Source organism: Amphiprion ocellaris, chromosome 7 (assembly GCF_022539595.1).
Source record: "Amphiprion ocellaris isolate individual 3 ecotype Okinawa chromosome 7, ASM2253959v1, whole genome shotgun sequence".
Taxonomy (NCBI): Eukaryota; Metazoa; Chordata; class Actinopteri; family Pomacentridae; genus Amphiprion; species Amphiprion ocellaris.
Window position 1 is genome coordinate 35,777,761 of NC_072772.1, and position 19,681 is coordinate 35,797,441.

The window sequence follows — 19,681 nt, forward strand, 5'->3', positions numbered from 1 at the left end:
GTTCCTCAGAATTGTGCTTAAGAAACCGTCTGAATGTGAGAGGAAAATTAAAGCTGCAACTACCAAAAAATGGACAGTTTTAGCTTCTTTCATTAGTTTTACTGGTTTAAGAGTTGAATCTTTTCAGCCTTTAAGCAGCGAATCAGACAAACTAAGACAAATAAAGTCGTGTTCTTGGACTTTTTTCTATTTTTTAGAAACTTTGGAGTCGAAACAATGAATCGATTAGTTGAGAAAATAACAGATTCATCGATAACGGTTAGATTCAGCCAAAAACTACGAGTTTTCTTGGTCTCATTTCTCTAGCTGTTTCTGAGGTTTAAGGAGTTTATTCCAGGAAAGTTCTTGGAGATTATTGATCCGTTTGTTGTTGTTTTTTTGTTTCATCCAAGTCAGATGGAAGGTTAAAAAGCAGAAACCTGATTGGCTGAGTCGGTAACACGTTCAGGTGCTTCTTAACCAAAAATTTCAAAAGTACAAATTTAAAAAAAAAAAAAAGTTTCTCTACAAACTTTTAATTAAAAAAAAACAAACAGACCTTGTGTTTTCAGCAGAGGAGCAAAACAAACAAACAGCAGCTGATTTATTTCTGGATCCACAAACTGTTTATCAATAGACCTGCTGATAACCGATAGACCTGCTGATAACCGATAGACCTGCTGATAACCGATAGACCTGCTGATAATCGATAGACCTGCTGATAACCGATAGACCTGCTGATAATCGATAGACCTGCTGATAACCGATAGACCTGCTGATAATCGATAGACCTGCTGATAACCGATAGACCTGCAGATAACCGATAGACCTGCAGATAATCGATAGACCTGCAGATAACCGATAGACCTGCAGATAACCGATAGACCTGCTGATAACCGATAGACCTGCAGATAATCGATACACCTGCTGATAACCGATAGACCTGCAGATAATCGATAGACCTGCAGATAATCGATACACCTGCTGATAATCGATAGACCTGCAGATAATCGATAGACCTGCAGATAACTGATAGACCTGCTGATAACCGATAGACCTGCTGATAACCGATAGACCTGCTGATAATCGATAGACCTGCTGATAACCGATAGACCTGCTGATAATCGATAGACCTGCTGATAACCGATAGACCTGCTGATAATCGATAGACCTGCTGATAACCGATAGACCTGCTGATAATCGATACACCTGCAGATAACCGATAGACCTGCAGATAATCGATAGACCTGCAGATAATCGACAGACCTGCAGATAATCGATAGACCTGCTGATAACCGATAGACCTGCAGATAATCGATAGACCTGCTGATAACCGATAGACCTGCAGATAATCGATAGACCTGCAGATAACCGATAGACCTGCAGATAACCGATAGACCTGCTGATAACCGATAGACCTGCAGATAATCGATAGACCTGCAGATAATCGATACACCTGCTGATAATCGATAGACCTGCAGATAATCGATAGACCTGCAGATAACTGATAGACCTGCTGATAACCGATAGACCTGCAGATAATCGATAGACCTGCAGATAACCGATAGACCTGCAGATAATCGATACACCTGCAGATAACCAATAAATCTCATCACTGATGATCTCTATCATTGATCGCAGCAGGTTTACTTCAGTTTTCTTCTTCTTCTGTTGTTTTATTTTGGTTCCTGACATCAGTTTGTTTGTTTTTCGGCATCTTGTTGCCCGGAAACAACCAACAGTCCGTGGTAACCATGGCAACAGGACTCCAGCTGCGTGCTGATTGGCCGTTGATCAGAAGCTGGTTTCGTTCATGTGAGGTTTGGGGCTGGTGGACGGTCCCGTGATGGCGCTGCTGCCGCTGTCTGAACTGGTTGGACTCTCAGGTGACGTTGTGACATCACCAGGTGACGCTGCGGCACCGCGGCGAGGAGAGGCGGGTGCCTGACAGCGGGTCGGACTCACGGCGGTGGGGGAGGGGCTTGTCGGGGAGGTGGGCGTGGTCCTGCGCTGCGACGGGTTAGACAGCGGCGATGACGATGGCGTTCCGGGAGAGTGGCGAGCTCCAGGAGACACGGAGAAGGTGGTCGGCGTCCGCAGCCCGAACCGGGCCTCCAGCTCGCTGCAGACCGCTAAGCTTCGCCTCACGCCATCCAACCCCAGCGGCACGCAGAACCCCGAACTCGCTGCGGCCTCCGAACCCTTGGCAAGCTCCTGGCAGCGCTCCACGAAGCTGCCCCTCCGCACCGAACCCCAGTCCCGGTCCGGCTGCCTCAGGGGGCGGGGGCTGGAGGCGGCGAGGGTCGGTGGCCCGGTCGAGGGGGCGGAGTCTCGGGTGGGTTTGGCGAGGGGGATGGGGGGCGGAGCCGGGCGGGGGAGGCTGCCGCACAGAGACGCCGACGAATCCGAAGCTCCGGCTGATCGACTGGCAGCCGAATGGAGACGCTCCGACCGGAAAACGTCGCCTAGCTGAGAGTGGAGACTGAAGGAGACAAGAAGTAAACAACAGTACGTAAACAACAGGAAGTAAACAACTACGTAAACAACAAGACGCAGCAGAGAAAACAACAAGAAGACAGAACAGAGTAAACGACAACAAGACACAGCAGAGTAAACAACAACAAGACACAGCAGAGTAAACAACAACAAGACACAGCAGAGTAAACAAACTGCAATTATTCAATTCCCATCCCTGATTTAAACAGTCAAATGAAAGACGACTGTAGCGCTGAACAATTTGGGGAGAATATCTAATTGAGATTTGATTTGTGATAAACTTTTGAAGCTTGAGTTCTGTATTTTTTGGGTTATTTACTTTTTAAACATTTTAAACATGATGAAGAATCGCTACTTGTGACACCATCAAGACATTAAGTGATGCAAAGACGTAACGATACAGAGACAGAAAAACCATCAGATCAAGATAAATAAAGTAAGAAAAAAACTTAAATAATTTTACTGAGGAAAATAAACAGATATTCCTGTAAACAGGTCGGTCAATAATGGAGCTGCAGCTAAGACAGCACAATCTAAAGTCTACCTAAATGAAGTAATTATAGTAAATATATAAACTGCAGCCTTTATATTTGCTAAATTATCAATTTTAATATAGTTATAATAATAAAAATAATAGTTCAGCCTAAGATGTGTTGTTCCTTTAGCAATGTAATCTCTGTGCTTTTTCAAATTTACTCATAATTTACAGCAAAACTTTGAGCCTCAAACTCAACTTGTTTTTTAAAAAAAAAAAACACTTCTAGAATTCAGTAATATGATCACTGTTTGTGTTGTCAGGAGCCACAGAGGAATAAAACGGTGAGTCGTCTGCGTATCTGTGGAGTTTCTCATCGCAGTATGACATTCAGTTTAACGATGTCATATGTTCACTTCCTACCTGCAGGTGGAGGCTCTCGGCGTGCTGTCAGGTGTTCTGGTCAGAGCCAGGTCACATTGGTCCAGCAGCTCCAGAAGCTCCTCCTCTGTCGGCCCGCCCAGCGCTGCGACAGCCAATCAGAGCCAGTCAGTCAGTTATCGACCAATCAGAGCAGCCTGAGTTGTGATACTGCATATTAAAGAGTCTGACCTCTGATGTCGACCTTCCCGGCGATCTCCATGGCGGTGGTCAGGTCCCACATCTGGATGCTGCCGTTCCCGTGTCCACTGAACAGATAGCGGCGAGGACGAGAACCGATCCGACTAGAACCTTCACACTCGTGGACCATGAAGGCTGTGATGGAGGTCCCGTCCACCGAGCGCACCTCGCACACCCTGGAACAGTTTTTCATTAACCAACATCAACAACCAAACACTTAAATCAAGTCCGACAGACGTCTCAAAGAGAAAAAATTCAACTGAAGACAAATGAGTCCATGCAACCCACTAAATATTTTTTAAAAACTGCATTTGTTCGCCCCAATAAAACAGGAAAACCTGCTACTGTACTTGATTTTAGTGATTTATTTTACATAAAGATTGTTTCACTATAAACTGATCCTAAACTGACCTATTTGGGACATTAAAAAAATGGTCAGAAGGCAGGAAAACTCATCTTCGATGCTTAAAAATGACTCCCCCAAATGTTCAAATGAAATTCACTCCAGTGCTTATAGATGAATACAGGAGGTCCTCGGTTTACGACGTCCTCGACCTACGGCGTTTAGTCGTTTCGTCAGAACTGGTTACGTTGGAACTAGGTGACGAGCACAACGGATGAATACGTTGTCATGCAACGCTATCTCCAGTTGGACGCCACCTTGGATTGTGCTACATTCACTAACTTTTTGCCCTTCATTGTGGCTCCCAAACGTACATCAGTCTCTTCTTGAATTTCCCTCAGGATTAATAAAATATCTATCTATCTATCTATCTATCTACCTATCTACCTACCTACAATCTATCGACAGTCTGTCTGTCTATCAACAGTCTATCTATCTGCAGTCTATCTGTCTATCTATCTGCCTGTCTATCTATCTATCTGCTGTCTATCTATCTGTCTGTCTGTCTGTCTATCGGCAGTCTGTCTGTCTGTCTGTCTTTCTGTCTGTCTATCTATTGGCAGTCTATCTCTAGTCTCTAGTTTTCTAGTTATTCTGGCGTTGGCTACGGTCCACAGTAGCCTGTGTGAAGGTTCAATAAACCAGCAGAGAACCAGATAAAGTCTCACTCATTCATCACAGAGGGTCGCTACAATAAAAAAAAAAAAGCTCGTTGTAAAAACAGTGCAACATATTCTGTTATCTTCTTGTAAAATGATTCATACATGCATGAAAGTCATTGGTATTGATGACTTTTATTAAGAACTGATCATATCATGATGCATGGACCGGCTTTCTTTACATTTTCACCGGAGTTCCGACTTACAGTGAAAATCGGCTGCTTAGGAACGGAACTCTGCCGAAAGTCGAGGACCTACTGTAAATAACTTATTAAAGAGAATCCAAACCTTTCACTACTGACTGTATTTAAACACATTTATGTTCAGGTGAGTTTATCCCCCATAAAAGTAGGAAACAGACCAAAAAAATATATTTCCACTGATGTCACAACCTGAAAGTGTATAAAGACAACACTTCAATGTGGCCAGAAGACTCTTAAAAAACTGATTTTTACATTTCAGTGAGGTTTCATTGGTGAAATAATTTTGGAGACATGAAGAAATGAAGAACTTTTACATCTGTGTTCCAACCTGAAGAGGATTTCAGTAGTTTTGAATAGATTCAAAGTTATACTGAGACATTTAATGACATTTGAATGCTACAAATAGAGCAGCTAAATACAACCAGCCAACGTACGAAAGTATGAACCAATATCAGTGGGGTTAGGGTTAGTATTTAACTCTGATTTACACTGAGTGGAAACAAATCAAAGATAGAATTTATTATTTAACATTTTAAAACAAAACTTTGTACATCAAAAGATAAAAGTGTTCCTCACCTCTTTCCGTTGGACGACAGTCTGACGTAGAGTTTATCGGTGTCTGGAACGACTCTCTGGATGAACACCTGCTGGTCGTCTCTTTCTCCGTACGGACCTGAAACCACAAAAGAAAACATCTGAGATCAACAAAAACAATCAAAACTCTAACAGAAATGAGTTCCTTATACAGTCAGAGTCTTACAGCGACCTCTGGTGGACGGCAGAAGAACTACAGTCTAAACAGTAGCTACAGCTTTGAGCTCTGTGATTGGCTGAGCTTCTCACCGATCTCGGTCCCGGCGCTGCAGCCTCCGTGTCCGTCCACGTCGTCCAGACTGAGGATCTTAAAGGAGGTGAGAGGAGTCGATCCAGGCTGAGTGGAGATCATCCCTCTGAACCGAGTCACCGTCCAGGTCCGGACGTGGTTGTTGTCTGCACAGACTGAAGATAGACAGACAGATGCTTCATTAGTCCTGAGGGAAATCAAGACTGATGGAGACGAACCAGAAAAATCAAGACAGGAAAGCTGCAACATGGACAAAAAAACTGGACAAAAAAACTGGACAAAAGTTGAAGAGACAAGAGATAACCTTATCTAAAAAGATCAGGTGTTTCTGAAGTACACGTACCTGAGATGAGGTGTTTCTAAAGTATTCCTACCTGAGATGAGGTGTTTCTAAAGTATTCCTACCTGAGATGAGGTGTTTCTGAAGTACAAGTACCTGAGATGAGGTGTTTTTGAAGTATTCCTACCTGAGATGAGGTGTTTCTGAAGTATTTCTACCTGAGATGAGGTGTTTCTGAAGTTTTTCTACCTGAGATGAGGTGTTTCTGAAGTATTTCTACCTGAGATGAGGTGTTTCTGAAGTATTTCTACCTGAGATGAGGTGTTTCTGAAGTATTCTTACCTGAGATGAGGTGTTTCTAAAGTATTTCTACCTCAGATGAGGTGTTTCTGAAGTATTTCTACCGGAGATGAGGTGTTTCTGAAGTATTTCTACCTGAGATGAGGTGTTTCTGAAGTATTTCTACCTGAGATGAGGTGTTTGTGAAGTATTTCTACCTGAGATGAGGTGTTTCTAAAGCATTCCTACCTGAGATGAGGTGTTTCTCAGACAGCATGATCTTGGTAACAGGGCTGCGGTGGACGGAGAAGGTCTGGAACAGTTGAGGTCCAGAACCGACCGTCTCTGGATGCTGGACGATGACTCGGACCGTCCCTGAACTGGTCCCGTAGGCGATCTCGATCCAGTTCCCGCTGTCACCTGAACACACAGAAACCGGATCTTTTTAAAGCAGCAGAATCAGTGTTTAAAGCATCATCCGTGTCGGTGGTGTTCTTCGTACTGGTTTTAGGAGTGAGGTAGACGCTCAGAGCAGTGATGGCGTCTTCAGTCGGGTCTCTGTAGAGCTCCGTCACCAGAAGGTCATTGTCCTTCATCCTCAGAGGAAATTTCTGAACATCTGACAGACACAAAAACATCGTCAACACCAGAGGTTCTCCCTGGAAACGTATTGATTCATGCAGAAAACAGAGAAGCAGCAGCGAAGCCAAAAGACTTCAGGAGGAGTTCAGAGAAACCCAGCAAGCTTCAGCGTTTCTTACCGATGTAGTAAATGGATCCGTTGTTGCAGCCGAGGATCAGGAAGGAACCAGCGGTGTCATAGCTGCTGATGGGAACCACATCCTGGTTCTGTAGAGAGACGACGGAGAACGTCAAACACCGGGTCCAACGAGACCAGACTCTAAAAAACAGACTCAACCAAACCAGACCCACAACAACCAGACCAAACCAGACCCACAACAACCAAACCAGACCAGACCCTCAACCAAACCAGACCCACAACAACCAAACCAGACCAGACCAGACCCTAAACCAAACCAGACCCACAACAATCAAACCAGACCAGACCCACAACAACCAAACCCACAACAACCAAACCAGACCTACAACCAGACTCTACCAAACCAGACCCACAACAACCAAACCAGACCTACAACCAGATTCTACCAAACCAGACTCACAACAACCAAACCAGACCTACAACAACCAGACCCACAACAACCAGACTCAACCAAACCAGACCCACAACAACCAAACCAGACCTACAACCAGACTCTACCAAACCAGACTCACAACAACCAAACCAGACCTACAACAACCAGACCCACAACAACCAGACTCAACCAAACTAGACCCACAACAACCAAACCAGACCTACAACCAGATTCTACCAAACCAGACTCACAACAACCAAACCAGACCTACAACAACCAGACCTACAACAACCAGACTCTACCAAACCAGACTCAACCAAACCTGACTACATAAAACCAGACTTAACAAAACTTGTCTCAACCAAACCTGATTCAGTCATTCCTGACTCACAACATCAAACCGAATTTTAAAAAACAGACTCAACTAAACCAACCACCTCAACCAAACCTAAGTCAACAAAATGAGGCTCAACTAAACCTGACCTACAACAGGACGTGGGTTTCAGACTAGAAGACTGGCTGCATTAGTTTGTAATATTCAGTAACTGTGTCAAAGATCATCCAGTAATTTTCTCAACACTGAGAACAAGGACTAAATATCTTCAGTTTTTGGATAAACGTCAACTCTTGTCTTCCCTGCAAAATGAATTTCAGTCAGTATGTCCTCAGAGAAACCATCCAGGATGAAGCTACTGAGACCACAGTAGAGGTTGTTACCAACCTGCCAGTGTTTGGTTACGGCGTTCCAGACTCCAACCTTCCCGGTGTGACTGGTGGCGATCAGCTGGTTACCAACGAAGAAGAGAGCCTCAGCCGGGACATTCAGACTGAAGACGCCTGCAGGAAAAGGACGGTTTCAGTTCAAGAAGCTCTTTCTTACTTAGAAAAGTCAACAACAGTCACAGTTATTGGTTAAATGTAATAAACAGGGAGATACTTTTCATATTCGGGACAATTTGAGCTCCAAATCAGTCCCTTCTAGTCTTTATTTGAGGTACAGTTTGAGCAGTTCAACAGTCTGATTTACCAACATTTAGCATTCAGAAATTCTTCGTGAATATTTTTTTTCTCTAACTTTTCGTCCCTTTGACCATTTGAACTCAAAAACCCCGTCGGGCTTATAAGACAAGTTATCATTTGAAAAGATGCTATCTTTTTAACAACAAACCAACGATGACAACAGAATTTGAAACGTCTTCTCAGCACAACTCATTCTCCGTGGTAAAATATCTTTCCATGGTTGATGTGCAGAGACTGAAAACTGTAATAAAAAGTTTCCAAAATGACTCAAATTGTCTACAATGACTTAAACGTTATCATTTTTTGAACTGTTTTCAAATAATTTTGGACAGTTTGAGTTATTTTGGACAATTTCTGAATCAGTTTGGACAACTTTTTGAGTCATCTTTGTCAATTTTTGTTTATTTGGACAAATCCTTGGTCAATTTGGACAATTTTATGTAGCTTTTGACAAGTCTCGAGTCATTTTATAGACAATTTGTGAGTGAAAAAATGAGCCAATGGTGAGGAAAAATGCAACAAGAGGAACTAAGACACAAGTGAGAGAAGCAATGAGAATGTCAGAAAGGCCAATCTGTCATTTATGTATCAGAAAATGTGAAAAATAAGGGAAAATATACAACTACAAACAGAATTAATTACATTTAATCAACAAAATCAATAAAAAGGTGTCACTTTTAGGAGCTTCTGTAGGTTCTAGAGTTAAACATGTTCATAGTCAATACATGATTTCATTTCATCAGCATCTAAAGCTACGATGCATCAGAAACTGGATTTTCTGTAAAGTCTTTTGGGTAGACTGATCCTTAGACTAACTAAACCAGAACTTCCAGGATCTTGTACCGATTTCGTTGCCGTTGCCGTCGGGGCAGATGGACCAGAGGATGATCTCCGTCACCGAGGCGACGGCCACCATCTTATCGTTGTCTCCCAGCGAGCCGCCCATCACCTTGGCGTTGAGGGCGACTCTGTCAATCATCCAGTCGAGACGAGGAGACGTGAAAACCTGCTGCCAGCCGGTCGACTCCTTTACCCTGAGAGACGAAGAACAGACGTTCAGATCAGCAAAAACATCGGAAAACTGGAACCTTGTCAGGATTCTACTGATTTAGAGCCTCAAAAGTTGGAGAATTGTCGACCAAAGTCTGTATTTTAGTAGAAATATGGATCCATCCATAGATATACACTTACAGGAACTTTAGGGAGACACTGTATCAGCCTGGATCAAACATTTGTATGTTTCGTTCCATTTTCAAGGTAATTTTGGACAATTTTTTCAATTTTTTGGCACATTTCAAGTTATGTTGGACAAGTTTGACGTCATTTTAAGCAAACTGTAAGAAATTTGGACAAGTTTGAAGTCATTTTGGACCTTTTTTGAGTAGTTTTGGACATTTTTCTATATGTTTGGACAAGTTTAAATTCAAAACAGTAATTTAATTCAATTTAATTTAGACACTTTTTTTGTCATTTTCAGTTTACTTATTTTAAAGAGGTTTTAAAATAAATAAATATCTAAAAACTGGAGACTATCTTGTCAAACTTCCCACACATCAGATTCTGATACCATCCTAATTTGAACTTCTTCCTTTTTGGACCATTTTTAAGTGCAGATCATTTCCATTTTTCATAATTTTGGGTACATTCTGAATAATTTTCTGCAACTTTTACTCACTTTGGACAAGTTTTAATAAAAGAAAAAAAAACATCTAAAAACTGGAACCTCATCTGGTCGAACTTTTCACACCTCAGATTCTACTGATGTTAGAACCTCAATAGTTGGTGATATGATGGCACTTGATTTGTACTTTTTTCCATTTTCAAGGTGAAATAATTAAAAATTGTCCTGCGTTGGATCCATTCAGTCATTCTGATCTGCTGTAATTTATTCTGTCCGAGTTCTCACCACATTTCATGGCTGCTGGAGTTTTATTTCTGGAGATGTTGAAACTTTAAAATGGTTTAACAGAGTGTTTTTTGAGGGTGAAAATACCAAAACTCTGTAAGTCTGAAAACACGAAATTTGAAATATTCTGGTAAAAATACTTAACAGAGCTTAGTTTTGGATCCTAAATAACAAATAAATAAATTCTGAGAAAAATCTGAGACGTTGAAGCGAAAGATCTGCTAGATTGACTCTGGATTTTTAACCATTTCCATCAGATGGGCTCAAAATAAATGTTTTATTTTGAAGATCCTGCAGTGATGTCAGTTTAAACAACAAACCGATCAATCAGCCGACATCTCAGGTACCCGTTAACCTACTGAACAGGTGTGTTTACCTGTAGCAGACGACGAATTGAGCATAGGCGACGGCGATCCAGTTGTGGTGACCGCAGATGATCCGAACCATCCCAGGATCTGAGGACGGACCTGAGCACAGAAACCGTCGGTGTCAAACGTCCCTTTAATTAAATTAAATCAGATGAATCAACCTGCTGCTGCTGCTCTACCTGCAGACGTCCTCTCCTCGCCGCCCATCCTCCCCAGCATCCCAGAATTCCCCAGGTTCGGCGGCATCGTGTTGCTGCGTCTCACCGGAGCTCGTTCCACCGGAACCACTCGACCCGCCATGAACTGAGAGCCGGCGACGCTGTGGCGGTTTCGACGCTTCGCCGGATAAACTGGGAGGAAAAGGAGACGAACGAACGGCTGAAACTCAACGTTAAATGGAAATAATGAAGAGAATTTTCAGATTTTACAGGTTGGTGCCATAAAAATACACATTACAGCTGATTTATAAACGATCTGAAGACAGCAAATATCAATAAATCAGTTAAAATGACACACACAGATCTCATAACATCAATTAATTCACATTTCTGCTAAAACTTTGACTGAAACTCAACTAAAAAGTGTAAAATCCAGCATCACAGCAGCCTCTGTTTAGTCTCTTTACAGCCTAAAATAACAGGAATAATTAATTATAATTAATGTTTCTGCAAACGGCAGCAAAAATAAAAAAAAATATTTAGACCTTTGTGACCAAAATTCAACATATTTTACTACATTTAATGATCTTTGCTTACCAAGTCAGTAGATACCAGGAATTAGCCAGAGCCCATGTCTTTGAAATGTTAAACTTATGTGGAATCTTTTCATTCAACACATGAAACAAACCAACCTCTACAAAACAGCAAAAGTTCAGAGTCTTATCTGTGAAGAAATATCATCTGGGATATTTAAAAATACAATGTTCATAAATCATTATGTTTCTGGACATTTTTATTATGTTTTACTAATGGACACTTATTATTATTATGAGATGTTATTGATTGTTTCTTACATTTTATGAACCTTTATAGTTTTTTATTAATTAAAATACAATATTATGATAATTCATTCCATACAGTATTTTAATGTAATTTTTCTAAACATTTTATTGATATTTCTTCTAGTAATACACTTTAATATATCTCAAATATTTTTGTACATATTAAATATTATTTTTAGGCCATTTTTATAATTGTTTTGACACCACGTATTTTAGATATTTCTAAAATATTTCATCAATGGCTTATCTGATTTTTTTTATGGCAGCATATTTACATAATTTAATAATAATTTTGCACCTTTTATTATTTTTAAGGCATTTTATTGTCTTAAAAAATAATATTCATCGTAGATTTTATGTTTTGGGAATTTTTTAGTAAATTTTTCAAACATTTGATTTGTACAGTTTTTCTGTAATTTTGGGGATATTTTTATTTATATTTTGTCACCATTTATTCAAACATTAAATCAATATTTTTTTCTTGACATTTTTTTTGTTTTTTTATTAATATTTTTCGAACACTTTGCTAACATTTTTCTGTCATTTTAATATTTTTCTCAACAACCTAAAGTTAGATTCACGCCTTTTCAAAAACATTTTAACATTTAAAAGTACACAGTACTACAAACACTCCGTGTACATCCTATGAGCGTATTCTTCTACTACAAGCGTGTACTTCATAAATTACCTGGTGGAGGCAGGTATCCGTTGAACAGAACGTTTCCACAGGAGGATCTGTCGAGTTCGTCACACAGCTGCAGCTTCCGCACTGTTTAAAAACGAACAATAAAGTTATTTTATTAAACAGAACAACAGAAACAAAGCAGAGATTAATAGATTTCATATTTTACAGTATTTAAATGATCTTAAAGTCCAGAAATGTTTGCGTTTTTTAGCTTTATTTATAAGACCTGGCAAATGAAATCGAACATGATTGACGATGATTTCAGGTTTCCGTCATTAAACCCTAAACAGGAAGTCAGAGTCTCACCCAGCGGCGTGATGCCGTAGAACTCGGCCTCGTGCATGAGCATGTGCACGTTGATGGAGCGAGGATGCAGCTCTTTGGTTCGCAGGAAGTTGAGGATGGTGGTGAACAGAGACGGATCTCTGTCGATGAAGATCTACGGCAATACGGGAGGGACATTTAGCACAACAGACAGAGACTCAACAGTAACGAGGATTCAAACTCTGCTAGACTTACAGCTCCGGTTTCATCCTTCAGAGTCGAGATTCTGCCGCTAAGAAGGCTGAAAAACAAACATCCAGATGTTAGAAACAAACAGTTGCTGTTATTATGAAGACCTGGAGATAAGAAACAACATAAACATCTAGAGATCTATGAACACCAACATCTGGACCTCTATGAACATCTGGACCTCCATGAACATCTAGACCTCCATGAACATCTAGACCTCCATGAACATCTAGACCTCTATGAACATCTGGACCTCTATGAACATCTGGATCTCTGTGAACATCTGGACCTCTGTGAACATCTGGACCTCTATGAACATCTAGACCTCTATGAACATCTAGACCTCTGTGAACATCTGGACCTCTATGAACATCTGGACCTCCATGAACATCTGGACCTCTATGAACATCTGGACCTCCATGAACATCTAGACCTCCATGAACATCTAGACCTCCATGAACATCTGGACCTCTATGAACATCTGGACCTCTATGAACATCTAGACCTCCATGAACATCTAGACCTCTATGAACATCTGGACCTCCGTGAACATCTAGACCTCTGTGAACATCTGGACCTCCGTGAACATCTGGACCTCCGTGAACATCTAGACCTCTATGAACATCTGGACCTCCATGAACATCTGGACCTCCATGAACATCTGGACCTCCATGAACATCTGGACCTCTATGAACATCTGGACCTCTATGAACATCTGGACCTCCATGAACATCTGGACCTCTATGAACACCATTTTTTACCGATAATTGTTCATTTTGTCATTTTTACCATTGTTGACAAATTTTTGACCCATTTTGGTACAATTTTCAACTCACATTGGACACATTTTGAGTCATTTTGAAAAGTTTTCGCTAATTTTGGACAAACGTCAACTCCTTTCTGACAATTTTCACACAATTTAGGCATGTTTCAAGTCATTTTTAATAAATGTTGAGTCATCTTGCACAATTTTAATACATTTTTGCCATACCTACCGAACACCAAATCCTTAGAAAGCTGGTGAAATATCGACCAAAGACTGCATTTTAGTAGAAATATGGATCCATCCATAGATAGACACTTACAGGAACTTTATGGAAACACTAAATCAGCGTCACTGGAAGATTTTGAGCTTTTTGTCATTTTCAAGGGTCAACGATTATTCTTTTTTGGCATTTTTGGACAATTTTGAGTCATTTAAGACAAGTTTCAGATCACGTTTGACAAAATCTACTTATTTTAGACAATTTTAAATTATTTTTGGACTTTTTTCTCCGCATTGTGGAGACCTGTGAGCCTAACCTCAACAGTTTCTTCTTGTTCTGGATTAATTTCAAGCAAAAATAGCAAAAAACTAGAACCTTGTCTTGTCAAAATGTCCAAACATCAGATTCTACTGACGTTAGAGCCTCAAAAGTTGGAGAAATGTTGACTAAAGGCTGTATTTTAGTAGAAATATGGATCCATCCATTTATATACACTTACAGGAACTTCATGGAGACACTAAACCAGTCTGGATTTGGAGATTTTGTCCTGTTTCTCCTATTTTCAAGGTCGAACAATTACTCATTATTGTCATTTTAGAGACGTTTCAGTTCTTTCTGGACACATTTTGGATGATTTTTACTTGTTCTGGATTAGTTTTAAGCAAAAATAGCAAAAAATTGGAACCTTGTTTGTCGTATTTGTCACATATCAGATTCTACCAATGTCAGAGTTGAAATGTTGACAAATCTTTGTACTTTCTTCTATATTCAAGGACAAATAATTAAACTTTTGTCCTCTGTTGGATCCATTCAATCATTCTGATCTGATGGAAATTATTCTGAGTCCTCACCACATTTCATGGCTGTAGGAGTTTTGTTTCTGGAGATATTGAGCCTTTAAAATTGGCTTCACAGGTTTTTTTGAGGGTGAAAATACAACATGAAAATCGAAAAATTTTGACAAAATATTTTACAGGACTCAGTTTTGGGTCCCAAATAACAAATAAACTAAATCTGAGACGGTGCACAAACACATTTATTCCATTTCTGCAGAAGTTGACTTTAAATTCCTCCATTTAATGTTTAATCAATCAGCAACCAGAGACCTTAAAATAGTTTATTATTTTTATTAAAGTCTGTTTTTATCTGACCAACCTGGAGAAAAAGGAGTCAGGAACCCAGGTGAGCGTCTGTCTGGAGGTGCTGAACCTGGAAACAAACAAACAAACAAACAAACAAGACTTTATTTTCTTCTCATACAGATCTCTTGTTTTCTTCACTGCCACATTTTATAAGTGACGATTTCAGAAAAACAAAATAAAGATGATTTTAGTTTGTTCTTTCTTTGCTTTTCATATCAGCTGGTGACTAAAACCATCACTTACGCAGATTAATCTCATTCCAAACTAAACATTTGGTTTCTATCTGATTTCTTACAACATCACTTTTCTTTTTGCTCACTGATCGACTGTTTAATTCCCCTAAACGCCGACAGGAGCTCTCACTACAACCATTAATCCACAAATCAATTAGTTTAATTGTCTTTTACAACAGATAAAATGAACAAATAACATTTAAAATGCTGCTTCTAGCTCCTTAAATGCAAACATTCAATGTTTTTCTTTGTCATACGTGAAATTAAACTTTTTATAAAATATAGTATAACAGACAATTTCTGAAATTTACAGACAAAACATTTGACTGAGAATAAAATCTGCTGATTAACTGATGAAGAATATAACAAAGATTCTATTAAAACTTTCCATGACTGCCTTTATTTAGATTTTTTTTTGCAATACTGGACTTAAATCTCCGAAACAAACAACAAATACGTCGACTGAAGAACAATTTATCAGCAACTATACTGATAATTAAAGTGTTTTCTAGCATGTATGTGAGAGCTGGCTCATCTTTAAAGAAATTAAATTTAATATTTGGGAGTTTTTAGACAAAACAAGACATTTAAAGGCGTCACCTTGAGCTCTGAAATCATTTAAACAGATGAGAAAATACTTAATCAGTCAAGAAAAGAATTGTTTTGCAGCCTGAAGTCTTTTTTTCAATTAATCTAAAAATGCAGTTTAACGACGCAGATGCAACTAACAAAGCTATATTTTAGGTAAATATTCGTGTGTTTGTTCCGTTAAATAAATCTGTCAAACATGAATAGTGTTGATTGGAGAGGACTGAAGAGGTTCAACTTGTTTTTAAATAATTTTTCCACCTACATTGGGAATTTTAATGGGTGTGTTCAATAAACACATGAAAGATTAGAACAGTTTAAGTGTTTTTAGCTTCAACAAACCGACATAAATGAAGATTTAATCACATTTTATGAGCATTTAATGCGGAAAACTGTTCTATTCTGTATTTATCAATGTAAATCCTCTTCATCAGTGCATAAAACTTAAAGTAATCAACATATTTTCTCAAACAAAAGGATGTTAAGACTAATTTAGAGACTAATACACGTCAACACAACTAAATGAGACTAAATTAGAGATGAGTATAATGATAAAACTGGCAATAATCATAAAATTCTCAAACATAACACAAAATAAATTGATTACAGTGAACATGTGTTAATATTATAAAACTGAATAAAACTGGTCCGTATAAATAGTTTTAACCGGACAGAACTCGTTTATTTAGTTAAATTAACATCTAAAATCACCGCTGCTTTGTTTTGTTTCACTAATTAGCAAAATGCTAAAACCTGCTTCTGCACTGGAAGCCCAGCCAACGCTGCGAGTTCCATTGTCGGACGAGGCACTTATTGCAACCTATTCCAGATAATGTACTGCTAAACTACCTGCTCATAGTTATTAATTTAAATATCTACAAACTATATAAAGTTGTTTCTTTGTTTGCAGCACACAGCTAGCTTAACGTCACAACGCCTAATCTCCATGTTAGCTTCCATTATCGGACGAGAAACTAACTTTAACCACACGATTGACATTATTTTTATGTTAAAACTTTCTTTTTTAAAAAGTATTTTCCTCCCTGTGTTTGTTAAGTTGGTTTCTAGAAAGTGCATTTGCTTAAAAACGAATTAGTGAGGTTTTATGACTAATAAAGTTAGCTAACGTTAGCTAACAATAACATGTAGCGTCGGGCTGAGGGTAATCACAACGAACCGCAAATAGCTAAAAACTGCTTTTAAAATCGGTTTAAAAATTTTAAAGGCCGTTTTTGTGAGACGCTAACAGTTAAGCGGATTTACAGAACGCGTTTGATGTTTTGTTTTTTAGATATAAACGTTAAAAAAGCCAGAAACACGGTGAGGATGTGACTCTGTCCGATAATGGGTGCTACGGTGTTAGCCTGCAGCTAGCCGGGTTAGCCTCACCGCTTCCCTCCGACGTTCAGGTGGATGATCTCTCCGCTCCTTGCCGGGCTCGACATCCTGCGGCCGGCTGCTGACTCCGACGGGCCGCTGGAAAACTAAATTAATCCATTTTTTAGGGGATAAACTCAGTTTGCGGTTCTATTTATCAGCCAGCTTCCCGTGAGGCGGACGGTGAGCGTCAAAACCCGGGACGGAGCACCGGAGCGGCGGTAGGATGTGAACAGCGGACCGGAAAATCCGACTGGATTCGGAATTAAATTCTTCACAGTGTGGATTTAATTATTTACATAGTTGTACTGCATAAAATAAATATAAATAATAAAATATTTTTTAAAAGGGGGAATTGATGAAAATTAGCCTTAATACATTTACATTTATTTGAAAGTTGATTTCTGTACGTTTTCCCCTTTCAACTAAATAAAAAAAAAAATTAAAACTGACTTCTAAAATGAGAACAAAATAGAACAATAAACAATTATAATAGACAGAAATAATGTTAAAACCTTAATGAAACCTTGTGTTTTCATTGAATAATACCACAATAAAAGTAAATAAAAGAGCAGAAGGGTAGTTAAAGACAAGAAATACATTAAAAAAATGTATTATGGGACATATTGCATTAAAAAATTGACAAAAAAAATCAAACATTTGAGATATCTAATGCAAAAAATGAGTGAATGTCAACCTTGTAGTTGTGTTTCTATTAAATAATTAATATACTATATATTTTACAGATAAATTACCTAGCTTAAGCCATTAATTTTGTTCCAAAAACGCAAAAACATTTAAGTTAATTTTATTGCGACAAACCGGATGTAATTGAATAAAGCAGCTCGATATAAATCGTAAATAAAAAAAAAATTACACATTAAAATGCAAAACTGTTGAGTTAACCTGCAAATATGACTAAATAATAATAAATTAAAATAGTTTATTTCAGTCAGCAGTTAAATAAAAACATCTAATTTTGAATTAAAACTCTGTAAAAGTTAATTTTCTTAATTAAAATTAAACAGGTTGGAGATTTTACAAACACAAAGTTTCTCAACTGTTTATAAAATACTAAAAATCTCAGGTTTATTAATTATTCATGTACTATTACAGTTTTTGTTCATTCAAAACCTGCTTCCTGTAAATAAACTACAGCTTCTGACCAGCAGGTGGCGCTGCTGCAGTTTTTAAGATCTGAAGACTTCCTGTGAGATTTTCAGGTTTGTTGTTTTCTGTAAATAAACTCCCTTTAAAGTAATAATTAAATGAAATTAAACCTCTTTTACCTCCTAATGAAGGATTTTTATTAAATTACAAGAAGTTTTGAATTATTTTCTATTTTTTCTGCATAATGTTGATTAAAAAAGTTTTATATTTAATAGTTTTAAGATAAAGAGGAGGATGAACTGGGAGGAGGAAGATGAACTGGGAGGAGGAGGAACTGGGAGGAGGAAGATGAACTGGGAGGAGGAAGATGAACTGGGAGGAGGAAGATGAACTGGGAGGAGGAGGATGAACCGGGAGGAGGAAGATGAACCGGGAGGAGGAAGATGAACCGGGAGGAGGAAGATGAACCGGGAGGAGGAAGATGAACTGGGAGGAAGATGAACCGGGAGGAGGAAGATGAACCGGGAGGAGGAAGATGAACTGGGAGGAGGAAGATGAACTGGGAGGAGGAGGATGAACTGGGAGGAGGAAGATGAACCGGGAGGAGGAGGATGAACCGGGAGGAGGAAGATGAACTGGGAGGAGGAGGATGAACCGGGAGGAGGATGAACCGGGAGGAGGAAGATGAACCGGGAGGAGGAGGATGAACCGGGAGGAGGAAGATGAACCGGGAGGAGGAAGATGTACTGGGAGGAGGAGGATGAACTGGGAGGAGGAGGATGAACTGGGAGGAGGAGGATGAACTGGGAGGAGGAGGATGAACCGGGAGGAGGAAGATGAACCGGGAGGAGGAGGATGAACCGGGAGGAGGAAGATGAACCGGGAGGAGGAAGATGTACTGGGAGGAGGAGGATGAACTGGGAGGAGGAGGATGAACTGGGAGGAGGAGGATGAACCGGGAGGAGGAAGATGAACCGGGAGGAGGAGGATGAACCGGGAGGAGGAGGATGAACCGGGAGGAGGAAGATGAACCGGGAGGAGGAAGATGAACCGGGAGGAGGAAGATGAACCGGGAGGAGGAAGATGTACTGGGAGGAGGAAGATGTACTGGGAGGAGGAGGATGAACTGGGAGGAGGAGGATGAACTGGGAGGAGGAGGATGAACCGGGAGGAGGAAGATGAACCGGGAGGAGGAGGATGAACCGGGAGGAGGAGGATGAACCGGGAGGAGGAAGATGAACCGGGAGGAGGAGGATGAACCGGGAGGAGGAAGATGAACCGGGAGGAGGAGGATGAACCGGGAGGAGGATGAACCGGGAGGAGGAAGATGAACCGGGAGGAGGATGAACCGGGAGGAGGA

General features: G+C 39.8%; 1 protein-coding gene across 2 annotated transcripts; it reads right to left on the minus strand.

Moving 5' to 3' along the window:
• Window positions 1-499: 499 nt before the first annotated feature.
• shkbp1 (SH3KBP1 binding protein 1) lies at window positions 500-17,425 on the minus strand. 2 transcript variants are annotated; one of them, XR_008602288.1, is made up of 18 exons: window positions 17,224-17,425; window positions 15,027-15,080; window positions 12,892-12,937; window positions 12,679-12,811; window positions 12,376-12,456; window positions 10,867-11,037; window positions 10,696-10,786; window positions 9,257-9,447; window positions 8,115-8,230; window positions 7,001-7,088; window positions 6,742-6,858; window positions 6,489-6,659; window positions 5,680-5,835; window positions 5,413-5,509; window positions 3,563-3,747; window positions 3,374-3,476; window positions 1,341-2,461; window positions 500-1,169 (listed from the first exon to the last, which is right to left on the minus strand). XR_008602288.1 is itself a non-coding variant. In XM_035947584.2 (17 exons), exons 1-17 carry the CDS (start codon window positions 17,277-17,279, stop codon window positions 1,774-1,776), a joined length of 2,544 nt encoding a protein of 847 aa, XP_035803477.2. In that variant the 5' UTR covers window positions 17,280-17,425; the 3' UTR covers window positions 500-1,773. The 2 variants fall into 2 exon arrangements, 1 of the variants encoding a protein (XP_035803477.2); XM_035947584.2 differs by having other exon boundaries at window positions 500-2,461.
• Between the last annotated feature and the right edge of the window lie 2,256 nt (window positions 17,426-19,681).

Excerpts from the sequence above, each read along its gene's own strand:
- shkbp1 (XM_035947584.2), bottom strand. The coding sequence starts at position 17,279 with ATGTCGAGCCCGGCAAGGAGCGGAGAGATCATCCACCTGAACGTCGGA. Across the intron at positions 5,836-6,488 it reads TGAGAAACACCTCATCTCAG|TCTGTGCAGACAACAACCAC; the intron begins GTAGGAATGCTT and ends GTCTATCTTCAG. Across the intron at positions 3,477-3,562 it reads CGGGAAGGTCGACATCAGAG|CGCTGGGCGGGCCGACAGAG; the intron begins GTCAGACTCTTT and ends TGGCTGTCGCAG.